Raw genomic sequence first — 15,930 nt, forward strand, 5'->3', positions numbered from 1 at the left:
GTGGAGCTGATGCAGAGCCTCTCTAGCACTTTTTGATTAGACTGCAGGCTTGAGGCCAAGAGCAGAATTTGTCTAGTATGTCTGTAAAATGTGTGTGTGTGCGTGTGTGCTGGAGGGGGGGATTTTTTAGTCTATTTTTGTTTAAACCACACTTCTGGGTCAGGGGTGAGCTTCCCTGTCAGCAGCCGGACCCAGACGGAGTCAGATTAACCAAAATGTGTTGCATCACACTTGTGATGAAAACAGAGAGAAAACCGTGTAACATCTCTGGCTATTACACTGATTCATGTTGAATACTGCAGCATAGCTGAACATTGATCTATCATGGCCCTCTTTTAACACCCCCCCCCCCCCCCCCCCAAAAAAAAAAAAACCCACAAAACAAAAAAAACTAACAACAACTTTGAGGAGGAGAAAATGGTGAAAGGAAAAGAGAGAAAACAAAAACTTAATCATGGTCATGTCAAGATTTGGAAAAGATTGGCGAATACTATGGAAAGCATTTGAGAAGCAGAAAGTTTAAGGTGGGAGACAGGGAGAGGAATTATCTGCAGAGAGGAAAAATAATGAGGGAGGAGGGCCCAATTACACTAGACACCTTCATTTTCCATTTATTCTTTACTTTTGATGCTTTCCAAAGGCTGCATATTTCATACTGGGGACAGAAAACAGTGATTAGTTCTTTGGCAGTGATAAACAACTTTTAAAGAGGCGTGCACGGTGAAATTGGTGCAGCCAAGTGTTGTTCCCTCATCAAGAGATTTCTGGAGGCATGAAAAAGACAATTATGCACATTAAATCTATTAATACAACACAAGAAGAGCTGAAATTCCATTAAAACAACTTATTATGCTGACTATCACAAACACAACTGAAAGCCTGGGTTGTTCTTGCGTAACAGTAGGCCGGCAGATCACATCTTGACCTGAGTATTTCCATTCTAGGTGTTCACTTGGCAGATGGGTAGTGCTCCAGACTGTATGTAGTGTTTAAAATTGGGCATGGTCAGGCCAAAGGCCGAGACCTTTAATTGGAGGGTAGTTAGATTGCGATAAGGGATTACTGGTGAATTTCATTAGGCAGAGGAAAAGCTAAACACTTTGGCAGGAAACACAGTGCACCTCTGCCAACTTCTAAACACTTTACGCTTAACGCTTTGCTGCTCTTTCCTTATGGGTGAAGCAAAAGCAGCTACAGCTCAGTCGGAGTCATAAATTACTGCAGTTCCACACACTCTAAGTGCAGCTGTCTGAATTATTAAAGAAAGTAAAAGCAGACAATTTCAAAAGGCAAAGTGTGTTTTCCCTTACAAGTTACTGACAAATCAATATTCAGTAGGGCATACACGTCAAATAAAAGCAATACTTGTCGCATACTGTAGTAACTGAGCATTTAAAGGTTGAGGAGCATGTTAATTCCATCAATTATGTTACTTAAGTTTATTTCTGGTGAAAACTAGTTGAAAATTCTCTGTAGCTGGATGCACAGGCTAGGCAGATATTAGCAGCTCAGGCGTGGTGAGTTATCATACATGTAGGCTTTCTGTCTCATAAAGAGCTCCTTTATGGTTGTTTTAAAAAGATACTTGAATTGTTATGGAGTTAGCTAGCTAGATGTTTAACCTATTGGTTCTCACTGTCAGCTAGCCCATTTGTGCTGTCGTTGACTGTTTCAGCTATCACCTGCAGTACATATAAGGTATATAAGCAATACTATGCAAGAGCCTTGAGCAACCCGTTGTTCTGCATATTTAGCTAAGGAAATGGGAAATAGGTGCAGCAATTTCTTGAAATGTACAGTATACAGCTTATAAGGTCTAAACAAGTTTGAAAGTCCACAGCTGACATCACCACCTTTATTCTTCAATATAGCCTAAAGTTCCTTAGACAAGATTTCTTGTAATTTCTTCAGGTAGTCTTCAGAAATAGTTCTCCAGGCTTCTCTGCTGCCTTTTCTTCTGTTCTCTGTCATGACGATTTCTGGGGAGGCCAATCCATCCTGATAGTGTTGTATTGTGTGTTCATCTATCCAATTATGCTGTTACTGCATTGACAGTGTGTTTGCGATCATTGTCATGCTGAAAACTGAAGCTGCTGCCAAACAGAAGCTTTCCAGGTGGTATAGCATGGTGGATCAAAATCTGATGGAACTGTTCTGTTCGCAATTGCATCAATTTTGGAAACATCCCCAACACCACTGCCTGAAATACAGCTCCAAACCATGAAAGAGACTCCACCATGTTTTACAGATGATTGTAGACATGCACTGAGGTTAACTCTATCCTGTCAGAGTATAGCATCAAGTCAGTTAAACTTATGGGGATAAAGATCTGGTCAGTTAAGAGGGAGAGGGGGGGTGTTAATCAGTTTAAATTGCTTTGGTGTTAATGAAATGAACCACTGGTGCACCAAAGCGGCAACAATGACACAACCCCCAAACAGGAATGATTTTACAGCTCGAGGCTACTGGCATTTTTTCCCTCCTCCTTCTTTCTGACTGTTCACTAGTTTTTGATTTGACTAGGGTCGCTTTCTCTATTGGTAGCATGAGATGATACCTGGACCCTACAGAGGTTGCACAGGTAGACAGGAAAGAACAATCCTAGTCATGAACGACCTTCACCATCAAACGACCACCCAATTACCTACTTTTTCTAAACATGAACGTTCCTCTCTGGCATTGTAGCCACCAAGCTGAGTAGGCACATGAGCCAACACATAAGCACAAGTCAGAAAGGCATTAGAAATACAAACAGAGGGCAAAAAGCACCAGCTCCTTGTTGATAGAGCAGTACAACTGGCCTCTAATATGAGGCAGACCAACTTGAGCATCAACTTGAATCTCATCTCTCCAGAATATTTTCATCTCGTTTATTTGCTGATGAAAGGGTCAGTACTTTTCATCATAGGTTTTTTTTCTCGTGCATTAGTTTTTAGTTAGTTATTGCCTTGTTTTGGTCTGAAAAAAGGTCCTTGATGAAAACTATACCGGAAATTATTGGTTAATAAGATTATCACTGCTCGTGTAAATCATCTCTCTTTGTATTTGTTGCAACAATAAAAAAAGACTTTGATTTGCCATTAGGACCTGGCTGATCCTATTTCCATGTCTAACATAATTGACTGAATAATGAATTAAGTCGCCAATGTGTAAATGCAGTTTGGCAGCACACCCATGGATCCTGAGATCTGCATGCTTTACTTTACTTTGAGTGCTCTGATTTACATTGCTGAAATGTGGAACAAGGCTGATATTTAGCCTAGTCGATTTTTCCAATTTGATGCCTCCCCTTATTTGGTGTGAGATTTATTTGCACCATATGGGCTTATGTGAGACCTGGCACCAACAAAAAGGAAGGAATTGTTTTACTGCCTATATCTAGACAAGTATAGCAACATGTAGTCAGAAACTGTCGTGACTACAAAATATTGCTTGCGAAGTGTAATTATAGGTGTTTGAGTAAATGACAAGTAACATCATATGAATGGTGGTGGCAGTCTAGAGGTCAGGGTCAAACTTTGGCTCAACAGGCTGTCATTACAGAGTAGGCGAAGTTGAGCTCTGATTGGTGGGATTACAGAAATAATTCAGAGATTCATATCTTAGAATATATAAAGGCTCAAAGAAGGAGAACAATCATAAAATGATTCACTGCCATTCAGTGGGATCATTGTGGGTTGAAGGGAAGGCAGGCTAAGTCGTTAGACCACGCTTGATTGTTTTTCCCACCGCTCTGGGGCTCAGGTTTTGTGCACCTCACATCATCATCTGCATTTTTATGCCCCGTTTCATGGAACGAGGAATTTCTAAACACCCGCCTATCCATAAACACCAGCTTTGCAAAGTTCCAAATGACTGGCCTTTTTTTCTATCACAGAGCCGTCAATTATGGTAATCACACAGCAATTTTGCAGAAAGTAGTTTTCTTTGGCAATTGTTCTTCTGTCTCTGTTGCCCTTGGTGCAGATGCTATATGACTGTCAGAACTGTCTTGTTTTTTTAGTCAGTTCATCATGTATCTTTTTATAGCTCTATTGTCTTTAATGGTCTCCAGTATATAATTCTGCAGACTTGTTTAAACTGTTTTGAAGTCATATAGTGCTGGTGAACTTAACTGAATTGAGAAGTACTACATAAAAAAATAGACTATAAGCCCACTGATTACTGATTAGTATTACTCCTCTTAGTGTATATCCTTAGTGTATACTTGAGAACTGTAGAGCTTAAGGCCGTACAGAAGCTAAATTAGTAGGTCAGAGTAAGGGATTAGTTACCCTTTACCCAGGACGACTTAGTGTACAGTAAACCTCCATGCTTTAATAGCATGACAAATCATTACAATGTTACAAAGGGAGAGGATATAGAGGCCTATCGAAAATAGGTTTAAGACTTTCATGACTATGACCCAGGACTGTGCTTGTCATGCATTAATCCAATTGGAAAATAGTGATTGAAGTTGTTGCTATTTGCTTTACAAAGCAAAATACTTACAGGTTTTATCAGGTAAAAATGACTCAGTTGAAATCTAGACTTTTTACGACAAGCAAATGTAAAGCTTTAGGTTACTGAGATATCTAATATCCACCTACTGCACTCTGTTACAGATAAAACCAGACAGCAAGATGACAAGATCAAGTGAAAGCTAGTTTGCGAGCTGGTGATGGCTTTAACTAAAGCTTCTGGTAGCTGCAACTGAAAACAAACCGAGAGAACATTGGTTCGTTGATGATTAGCTCATTAAAATGAATGTGATGGTAAAAACAGGAAACATCAGAAACTTTCTTTTTTTAGATCTAGCAATGCATTGTGTAGTTATAATGACATGGAACGATGAAAGAGCACCTTTGCCTGTTGTTATTGCACACTGACACCGTTTACCTGTGGGGTAGTCCAGGGGGAGAGGTTAGATTTTGCCATGGGAAAGCCCAGCAGCTTCCATAATTGGATTGCAATCCGTTGTGCTTCTTTTACGTGGTGAATGTGGGCGGGCTGCATCTCACTGAAAATCCAGGAGTCTCATCCCTTTAGTACAACAGGCTCCTTAGGTGTGGCATTTGGCCAGCTCTGTCTTTAAATACCCACAGGGCCACTCAAGTTTCTATATGCGTCCTTGCTGGGAGGGCACACAGACAAGGCGTCAAGTTAAGAGGGCATTGGGGACAACCCTTCCAGTCATTAACCTAATTAAGCGTAGGAGGACTTCGGTAATCTCTTCCCTTCTGAAGTTTTTAATAGTCGATACAGAGCCATAAATATAGACTCAGAAAGCTAAAACATAAAGTTTAGGTACATCTTTAGTAGGTCTTCAGCTATGTAACTGATATGCTTGAGTCTTTTCACTGACTTTGAGTTTTCTTGATTTGATGTTCTAACAAACTGCTAAACAGCTGTAGTATAGCATTTAGCTTATTATAGCTAAATAATAATTACATATAGGCAGTGTTGGGTAAGTTACTTTAAAATAGTAACTTAGTTACATTACTAGTTACTTCTCTCAAAAGTAACTCAGTTACTTCAAGTTACTTGTTACTTTCAAAGTAACTAGTTACTAGGAAAAGTAACTTTGGTTTTACTCAGAATTCTCTTGTTAATGTGTTTCTTCCATAACTTTGCCAGTCTTCTAGCTTGCTTACTTGCCACAAGTGCACTGTGCCACCTACCAATAGAAAGGATATGATAACGTGCATATTTCCACGAGAGAAATCCCACGCCTGGACCGTCATTGACTGCTGCCATGATTCTAGCCTACGTCACAGAGTCATGTGCGCCTTTTACATCCAACACAAAAACTGCAGTCGTGGTGCTTTCGATTGTACTCAGAACTCAGAAATTCTGCCTTCTGAATAGGAAGATGTAGGTAACACCAGACTGCAGATGAGCTGCATACAGGGCTGGACTGGGAAAGAAAATTGGCCCGGGCATTTTGACTAGAAACTGGCCCACCATTATAGGAAAAATCATAAAGCCTTTGAATGAAAACAAACACTGTTGTGACAGTGATGTTCACTGTTCTGATGGTATATATGCATCAATCTATCAATCGTTTGTTGTAAGATTCAGATAATTATTTTTTAAAAGCGAGACATTTTAAATGAGAATAAGAAAGAAAAGTATTTCTTTGTGCCCCCCATTCCCTGTTAATGCCCTACATGCCCCCTTGGCCACACTTTGCTAGATCCGCACCTGCACAGTTACCAGCTGTCAGCTACCTAAAAAAGGATCCTGGTGTTATTTGTCTCTCAGAAACAGTTCATAACTTCCCTTCAACTCATTCATGTCACCTAAAAGGTAAACCTGTTTCTCCATCACCTGTTCAGCTCTGATGATCCAGTAAGGACATCTCCTGGTTTCATCTTCATGTTTCCCTCTCACCAGATAACCAAACCATATCATGACCAGCAGCTTTTTTGCAGCTGTGGCTCCAGCAAACATCAGCTGATACTAGAAATTAATATTAAATAAATTCTAACAACAGCTGATCAAGCTTAAACGTGCTGCTGTTGTTTAGCGCGACATCCGCTGGTTTCCTCTTTCGGCGCAAAGTGGGCGATAAACAAACAAGAGAGAAAAGCCGATCAGCTGATCATTGATCAGTTTCATGATTGAAGTAGAAACGGGAGAGGGAGGGGGGAGAATGAAAGAAGAAGAGGCAGCTGTGCAGCAAAGACACAGAATAACTCCAGCTTTGTGCCTTTTTCATTGTAGCTGAATTACGGGACAAACTGTTCCTTTTCACCTCAATAAGAAACGCGTAATATTTTCTCTGAATACCAGACGGGACGGTTGGCAACTCTAATAACTTATGAACAAAATAAGGTTCAACATCATTAACTTCACCCAGCTGTATAGAAACTCCGTCATGCTAGCTAGCACGCAGTACGGAAAAAGTCAGAATAACGAAAATAAACTCCACCTAAACTTGGTTCATATCTGACCCAGAGAGACTGCAGGTCATAACTTCTTACCTGAAGTTCAGTTCACACTTGGACCGGCGGCCGCCTCGGGTCTCTTTTCCTTCTGCGTCCCTTTTCCTTCATCCACCTGCTGCCTCCACCACTTGCTAATGTTACTGAATCTGTGGAAACTCCGCGATGCCACCACACGAAGTAACGAGTAACGACCCTATCTAAATCCCAGTAACGAGTAACGCGTTCCTGATTTTGGCATAATAACTAGTTACCGTGCTCGTTACCACAATAATAACGTAGTTACTGTAACGCGTTACTTAATAACGCGTTAGTCCCAACACTGCATATAGGGTGCAGTGCAAATGTATGTCTAGAGCCATCCCTCATTTCTTTACACACACACACACACACACACATATATATATATTAGGGGTGCAACGATACACAAAATTCACGGTTCGGTTCAGTTTGATACTTTGGTGTCACGGTTCGATATTTTTTCGATACAAAAATAAATGTTCATGCCTTTTTAATTTGTCATTTATTAAAATTATAAATATATATTTCAACTCAAAAGTACAGTTTTTAAATTTAATGTTGCTGAAACAACAAAGTAATTTTGTAATTTCATCTTTGGAAAAGAGAGTTTATTACAGAGAAATGGCTCTTTCCAAACTAAAAGCTATACTATCCGCTTCTTCTGGGCTATATTCTCAGCAGCACATTAAACATATCAGGTCCCCATAAGGAGAATCATGTGCTAACGGCTGTCTAAATGACTCGGGTAAAGTTTGTTGTTTTTGTCTGCTTCCACTTGTCTTTGCACTAGGATGCTGTCGGAGTAAATGTGCAGTCATATTCGTTGTGTTCCCACTAGTGCTGTCAGCGTTAATCTCGTTGAAATGACGTTAACACCACAACACGGCAAATCTCCGTTAACGAGCTACCGCACTTCAAGCGTGCAGACCCTGAATTGTGACACAGCCTACGAATTTGGACAGCCTTCGGCGCTGTGATGTAATCGGTCTACAAATGCGGCCTCAGGAGGATGCAGCCCATGAATTTGGTCTGTCTCGCTAGCTTGCCCTGCGCTCAGTGAATCTGCATTCGACTACTCTGCCAAGGCTGCACTGTCGAGCGCAGATCCACTGAGCGCTCAGCACAGACAGCATCGTCAGAAGAAAAGTTGATAAAATAAATTAAAAATTTTGTAATGTTCGATACATATGCGTACCGAACTGAAAGCACTGTATCGAACGGTTCAATATTGATACGAATATATAGATATATATCAAAGTCAATATTTGGAGAGACCATTATTATTTTTAAACATATCCTGAGCTTTCTTAAGAACGTCTTCTTCTAATGTCTTTGAGGACATCCTTAAGAATAGCTCTCCAGGCTTCTTGAGGGACATTCAAAGCTCATCTTAAGATGTTAGTTGCCTTATGTTACATTTTCTGTCAATTGATCCTGCAATGCTTCCACAATGCTCAGGTGCGGACTCTGAGGAGGCCAATCAATGACTGCTAGTGTTCCACTGAGTGATTTTCTATCTCGGTACGCTTTTACTGCCTCACTGCAGCCCCAAACTATGACAGAGGCACCAGTATGTTTTACAGATGGCTGTAGACACTGACTATTGTAGCTTAATCCTGAACACCTCTGTACATACGGACAACAACTTGAAGCAAACATATTAAATTAGGGATTCGTGACTCTACAAAACTGTTTGTATGCTGCTGACTTTTCCTTCCAGTTTTTCTTGTTCCTCCATTTGTCCAGTTTCCTCAAATGTGTTAAGGACACATTGCACACCATGCTGAGATATACCACATTTTTGCTTTATAGTCTTTTAGGAATCACCTTATTGAATCAAAAATGGTCTTTTATACATCAAACTGTGTTACCTTTTGCATTTTCTATTGATTAAACTAAAGAAATGGAAACAAATTATTTATTAGGGCGCCTCTGTCAGTGTGCCCCAGGGCAGCTGTGGCTACAATGTAGCTTGTGTGTGTAGTGTGTGTGAATGGGTGAATGACTGAATGTAGTGTAAAGCGCTTTGGGGTCCTTAGGGACTAAGTAAAGCGCTATACAAATACAGGCCATTTACCATTCTCAAGAAAGTATAAAAAAAGTCAAGATACAACTGGTTCTTTGCTAAGATGTCTAGTATGCCAAAACTTACTTTCCATGTACTGTGGAAGTTCAGCATTTAGCTCTACATTGCACCTAAAGATAATACTTAATACATCTAAAAGTTTTGCATTTAGTTTATTTTTGCAGACAAAAAACTTTGCAGACAAAAGTGACAAGTATGGTATAATGGAAAATGCCAAAGTCTTGTGCTCAATAAAAGTCTTACAGTCTTGCTTTAAGAAAAGAAAATCGTGGATTGCAAACTCAGCAATCTTGATAATCTCGATAATGAGTGAATTAATTATCCCCAAAATAAACAGAGCCTCTTTTTGTTTTTTTAAATTGAGATTAAACTTTAGCATAAAACGCTGCATTGGACTGGAAAATCTCCACTGTGTATCATAGTAGCTGGGATTAGCAGACAGGAAAATAAATATAGGGATCGACATTCACAGGAGGGCTTTTTTGTTTTTGTTTTTTTACTCACAGCTGCCAAATTTGAGAGGGCAGGCGTGGGCATCCATGGGAAAATCCTCCAGCTGCATGGGGCATTCTGCTGATATGGTCAATCTAAGACAAAACATATATAACACAGTAAGTCACTTATAGTGTAACATGGGGTGCATCACATCTTTTACTCAGCTATCTATCATAAAGGGAGAGATACAGAATAGAAGGGACCTGAAAACACACATTGTTTGAGATATTTATTGTTTTTTAATCAGTGCTATCAGTAGGTGAAATTGCCAGGAAATTAATCACATAACAGTAAAATGGTGGTGTACTCTCATCACTTGCAAATCCAGCAACTCTCCCTTAGCACACAAGTGACAATACTGCCACCTGGTGGTCAGAGGGCTTGGTTGTTCCCCCACCAAAAGAAAAAAAAAAACTGAGGTTGCTTCAGTTTTGTTTTCTTCTGAACTGACCTTAAGGCAAACACATTTTTATTATAAACAAATGAGAGCATTAGCATGATTTGATGATGTTCATCAGTCACCTTCCACTCATTTTAAATCCTCAATTAACATAACGACAGTTTTTTTTTTATGTTTTATTTGTTATTGGGTATTCACAGTCATCCGAGACATGGCGTTATCACTTCAACCGCTGTGACGACACCTCTCTGTGCCCTGAAAGAGCAGCCAGATTAATTAAATCAGGCATAAAAACCAACAACACACAAAACATAATTATTTTTTTAGCTATCTGTCCCAGATTAAATCAAATCCCTCTGGGTAGTTCCACTCTTTGCGTGATGACAAATAATAACAGCACAGCGGTGATGTGACTACAATGAGGTTAATGAGCTGAATGAAGGATAAACTAAGTGCACACAAACATACGTTTAGATGAAATGACTCGTTTTACTTGTTTTCTGCTTTAGCCGCTCATGCATACCTCAACATTAGTCACAGAGTAGCAGCTATTTTTCCTCTTAACTGAACTCTATTATAATCTTTCTGACAAATGTGTCACTGAGGATGGCGCGCAATCCACACGGGACGTGTTTTTGTTTTACGCTCCAGTACCCCCTGCCTGTACAGTATGCGGCGACTGCAGGAGGTTTCCCAATTATATCATTAAGGTGAACAAAGCAGAACAAAGTGGGACAGGAGGCCACTTCTGCACTTCTGGGCCTAGCGAAGGCGAATGTTTCGTGGCGGTGGGGGTGGGGGCTCGGTTTGCTTTCCACATCAGTGCAGTACCATCCAACTGTGTCGACACAGCTCGAGGGTTCTCTGCGCGGAAGAGGAAAGAGTGTCTTTGGGATAAATAAATGAGAACATGGCTGTCGGCTATTATACCATGTTCTAATTATTCATGTAGCCCCATTAGCCAGGATGGCTGTAAAGAGAACAGAGTCTAACTCGGTGCCTTTAAAAGTCAAAAGCCAGGCATCTCATTGCGGATCTAGTTTAAATAACGGATTAGACTGACTCCTGCATGCCTTAAAGGCAGGCATGGGGTTGAACTTAAAGCCACGCGTCGCACAGAAGCAGACCAACACATGGCCGCTCACACAGCGATGGGAAATCTAAAGTTTCTGGTACGCCTGAGCTTGCAGAAAAGTTGGAGAAGTCGGACAACAGAGCCAGAGAGTCCAGGAGCTTTATGCTGTATTAACCACCAAGGCACAATGCCACACCAACTGTCTTGTCACACTAAAAGGCACATTTTGAAAACTTCTTGTATATCCTACAAGGGGGGGGGGGGGGTAACCCGAAGAACCTGCTAACTCTCCTGAAACCTCTCCAGCAACTGTCGGATGTTTGTGGGCTAGTCTGCTTTTGTACTGGGAACAGAAAAATCTTGTTCGGCTAAAAGTTTTTCTTGATAGAAGGAGTAAAAACTCAGAATTTGACACTGAAAGAGGCTATCTGAACTATTTTAACCATAGAAGCTAATGAAATACTTTAATATACGTTGTCCGACTTCTCCAACTTTTCTGCAAGCTCAGGCATACCAGAAACGTTCGATTTCCCATCGCCGTGTGAGCGGCCATGTGTTGGTCTGCTTCTGTGCGACGCGTGGCTTTAAGTGGCCATCGTACAATGCTGTGATTGCAGCCATTCCCCAACTGTCTCCGAACGGTACTCATGGCCATTAATCATTGGTCTGTGATCAGTGGGTTTTGGTCAGTGGTTGTTGATCAATGGTCATGAGAATTTGCAGAATTAAGATTAAGGAACTGACCTCCCAGCCCATTGTTCCTTCAGTGGGCTGGTTTCAGTCATTATGCAAATGTACTGTTTATAAGATTGGGGAAACCTGCAGTCAGCTGAGACTGAAGAAGTCACTTGGATGAGTGACGAAACGTTTCTCCCACAAAACGCTACGTCCAGATGAACAGAATCAACTTTTTGGAGATTTAATATAGTCCCTCACTCTAGTACCACAGTACTAGTTTATTTACTGGCAAAATTATGTAAGTCAGATTTATTTATACATAAACCACTGGGGAGGGTACCCTCTAAGGTACTGTCATCATACCCTTGGCAGGGGGTACTTATTGTGCCCTGTTTTATATATGACAGAGACCAGTTTTAAACAGCTGGTGACAATTTAGTAGAAACAATAAAATCATTACATTTTTAAACTATGCCCCTTCATAAACGTGTGACCTCAGCCATAACCCTAAGTGCCTCAGCACTCTGGTGGATGTTAAACGCCAGAGGAAATGGTAGAAATATTTCAATTTTACAGTTTGGGACCACATATTTACTTTCTGGCCATCAGAAAAGTACATATAGATACTTTGAGGTCCACTAATTAGCCCTGCGGGTAACATCAATGTGGACGGATGGACAGGGACTTTCACTGTACCCATAATTCTGAGAGTGTTTCATAGTTATATAATCAATATAAGGTGTGAAAAATAACAAAGGAAGAACAGTTGAAAGTGTTAAAACGTAAAAAATACAGTTTGATAAGAACCTGCCATTACAATTCATATAACATATTAGTGAGTGTGGTGTTATGTTCAAATGATTAGTCAGAGAGTCTATAGGCAATAGCAGCACATCAGCACAAATGATAATGGCAACTGAGCTGTACCTAATGACAATGGTGTGCAATGCACTCCCTGCGTGAGTAATACAGAGCTTCCATACAGCTGATGTAGCAGCTTATCTGGTATCTGGCTATAATGATAATAATGCATTAAGTTTGCGGTGTGCTGACAGACGTGGCATTTTAAGAATTATCCATGGAGACAAATGCATTGAAATTTGCTCTGTAAACCCGGCCGCTTCTCCGCTGAGTAATGCTTTTCAAATGATGCGGTGTGCAATTGCATTTAGAGGAGAAAACTGATGAGCTTCCATTGACACCCATGCATGTTGCTGAAGAAAAAATGCGGGGCGTGTGTAAATGTCTTATAATGTGCAGTTATGTGAACGGCAGTATGTCTGCACCTCTGTTTATTGAGTGTATTAATCTGCTGTATACATGGGGACTGACATGTTCAATACACTGAGAGTGCAAGAAGATGTGAATAACTCATAACTCCACATACTGTGTACAATATTCAATATTATTTATGTTATAATTGGCCTTGGTGCAGGCCATGACTTCAAAAGCAAACAGTCTGAAACTGAGTGCTATCTAATTATCTGAATCCTGAGCTACTTGTACACACTCTGACCTCCGTTTATATTTTGGGCATGTTTAGCAAGAGGATTTTCATGATTTTGTAATGTTCCAATAGAGACTAAAGCTCTTAAACAATTGACTAGTTTCTGTGACTATATATATATTTATTTTCCTTGTTGGCTCCAAGTGCTTGCTGATATGCAATGACAAAAGAGCCACAAGAAAATGAGGGCAATCTACTTATTGTAGAAGCTGTTTGTCAACCACCATCAAAAAACATATTTAAAGTTAATAGAGGCCAGAACAATCTATCTATCTAGATAGATAGAGAGCTAGATAGATAGGTGTCCAGCTAGCTAGCTATTGCAGTTAGCTGTTACCTTAAAGTACCCTGATCCTGATGTTTTCGTGTGTGTGTGTGTGTGTGTGTGTGTGTGTGTGTGTGTGTGTGTGTGTGTGTGTGTGTGTGTATAATATGGAAACCTGCACATGGTTAAGCACTGCTGGTAACGACAACTGTTCAGTTACAATCACACGATTAAAAGCAGGCCTACTGCTGCTTCTTTTCTACTGTGACAGAGGATCTGATGCCATTTTTAGATTCAACAACACACTTGCACAGTTACATTTTTTTCCATTTGAACATAAATGTACGTGTCCATACATTTCCATCACTTCACACTTACAGAGATGAACCAGTCACACAACCCTTTACTTATTAAGCTCTGAGGTCAAAGGTTAGCATCATGTTAGATCTTACAACCTGCTTCACACCCGCAGTGTGTGTGTGCTCTTGAGTTGGTTCATGTGTGTTACGTGTGAATGTGTCCTCTTTTGGAAACGTATATATGTCACCGGCGGCTGCATACAGATAATCTGCCCTCCGTGCTGCGTTACTCCCCCTGCGGGTGTTGCTGCTATCAGATGAAGTGCTCTCATCCGTGATGGAGTCTCTGTTTAAGACCTGCAGCTGCAGTGACTTCTGAGAATGAGCACAGAATTATTTTAATGTACTGGTCGAAAGGTCACTCTGTGACCTGCTAACAGGAACATGATAATTTCTCTGTCGTAGGGGTGCTTTCACTACGCTTTCTTTCCTCATTTTTAAAGCTTAGACTACACTGGTGTTTATCCATATCTGCTAGTGGTTTAGCGCATAGCGATCACCCTTTTGGAGGTCTCTGTTGGCCTACTTTTCCTTCCTTTCTGGCTCCAACTTACCAGTAAATTACTGCCAAAAACGAGTTCACAACAAGGACGCTTTTTCATAATGAATGATTTCCCTGAAAAGAGATTTGGTCTGTGACTCTCAGCATTAGCAAAAGGGAAAAAAATTAAAGGAATAAAAGTGTTTAAATAGGCTTACTGCTGGTATGAACGATCTCTATGAGGAATCGTACCTCTCATTGTCCACTGGATGTCAGTATTCTCCTGCAGGCTGAGTCGCATATCAATTTTTCTACATTCAAAGCTTTATTGTGTAATATTGGCCTTGCTGCTGTTGTCTGGTCTAGTATTCAGTAAATGATGAAGGACAGATAACTATGAGGTTCACTTCAGAATCCCGAGAAACCTTGAGCCTCTGTACGGCTCTGTACGGTTTTTTGATCATTTGTTCTTAGTCACGGCTCGTTATACAGGGAATCCATCATACCTCATTGTGTAAAGCAAGGTGCCGTCATCCTTGAGCCTCAGCAGCTTGTTGGGCGTGGTCATGTTGTGAGCTATAGACTTCTTGCCATTAAGAAAGAAAGTATCTGGGGTCCAGATGTTGCTGGCCAGCAGGTTGTTTAATGGCAGCATCTCCATGGGCCCTTTGAAGCACAGGCGCTCATCCTTCCAGCTCTGACGGAAGAACACGTCTATGGTGTACTCCTAAGGCGAACAGCAAAGGGGAAAAAGATCCTGGTTGGGTTTTAAGTGAAGAAGCGCCCAAACGAAACATGTAGAAAATATAAAATCAACCTTCTTAACCTCAAAACATCCACCAGCTACTAAACCACTTGTCTTGGGTTAGGTTAGTATCATGCATGTTTGACACTGCATGTGAAATCCGCCTGTTTGGTATGTGAGTCAAACGAAACCCAATCACAAGTGACCTGGTGGATGTCAACCTGAGATTAACGTCATCGTCGCCAATGACCTCAAACCTAGCTTGGAAGTCTAACCCTGGATTTTGTAGAAAAGCAAAAAGTCCTTTTTTGGAAATTTTTTAAAAAAATAGTTTCAGATGCATGTCTGTTAAAACGGTTACATTCTTTATCCCCTGATTACAAACCTGTGGGGAACAATTTAAAAAAAGAAACATCACAGTGTTAACAGGTGCAGTTTGCATTATTAAACGGGATTAAAAAGGAAAAAAATATGAGAAGATATAGCCGTGCGCTGAGCTGTGAGTAATCACGTGCAACTGGCTTGTGTACTAGTGTGTCAGCTCAATGATTACTTTATCACTGAGGATGCTAAAGGGAACAGATCTTCCTCTGGCTGTGTGTTTTTAACCTCTCAAAGCAAAGTATCATATTTAATACACCCATTTTGTCAGTTTTTCAGATTCTACATCATCAGTGTGATTTTTTTTTTCCCCTGCACAAAACCTAAATAAACTGAATAAAGATTTTTTTTCTCACGTTCAAAATGTGACATAAAGGACAAGCTAAAGGGAAAACAGATCCTCCTGTATGTCCTCATAAATCGATGAAGACTTTTCAGCGATTGTGATTAAACACGGCGGCGTTTAAATCCCTCTTGAGTTTGCTCATGTGTGAAATATCAACTCGCTTTG

General features: G+C 40.5%; 2 protein-coding genes across 4 annotated transcripts in view; one reads left to right on the top strand and one right to left on the bottom strand.

The window, feature by feature from the left end:
* LOC146547734 (gamma-aminobutyric acid receptor subunit alpha-5-like) overlaps positions 1–15,930 on the bottom strand; it is a 43,012-nt gene that overhangs the window by 20,897 nt on the left and 6,185 nt on the right. The window contains exons 5-6 of the mRNA XM_085265274.1: positions 14,800–15,020; positions 9,538–9,620 (exon numbers count right to left, since the gene is read on the bottom strand). Of these exons, the coding sequence (XP_085121400.1) occupies positions 9,538–9,620; positions 14,800–15,020 (304 nt within the window). The remainder of the gene's footprint in view (positions 1–9,537; positions 9,621–14,799; positions 15,021–15,930) is intronic.
* The window catches only part of LOC146547735 (gamma-aminobutyric acid receptor subunit beta-3-like), an 89,732-nt gene that overhangs the window by 8,851 nt on the left and 64,951 nt on the right, over positions 1–15,930 (top strand). The window lies entirely within an intron of this gene.

The sequence above is a fragment of the Mchenga conophoros genome, linkage group LG23, assembly GCF_057382185.1.
Source record: "Mchenga conophoros isolate Kocher_MC1m ecotype Shallow Benthic linkage group LG23, M_conophoros_male_GT1.1, whole genome shotgun sequence".
Lineage (NCBI taxonomy): Eukaryota > Metazoa > Chordata > Actinopteri > Cichliformes > Cichlidae > Mchenga > Mchenga conophoros.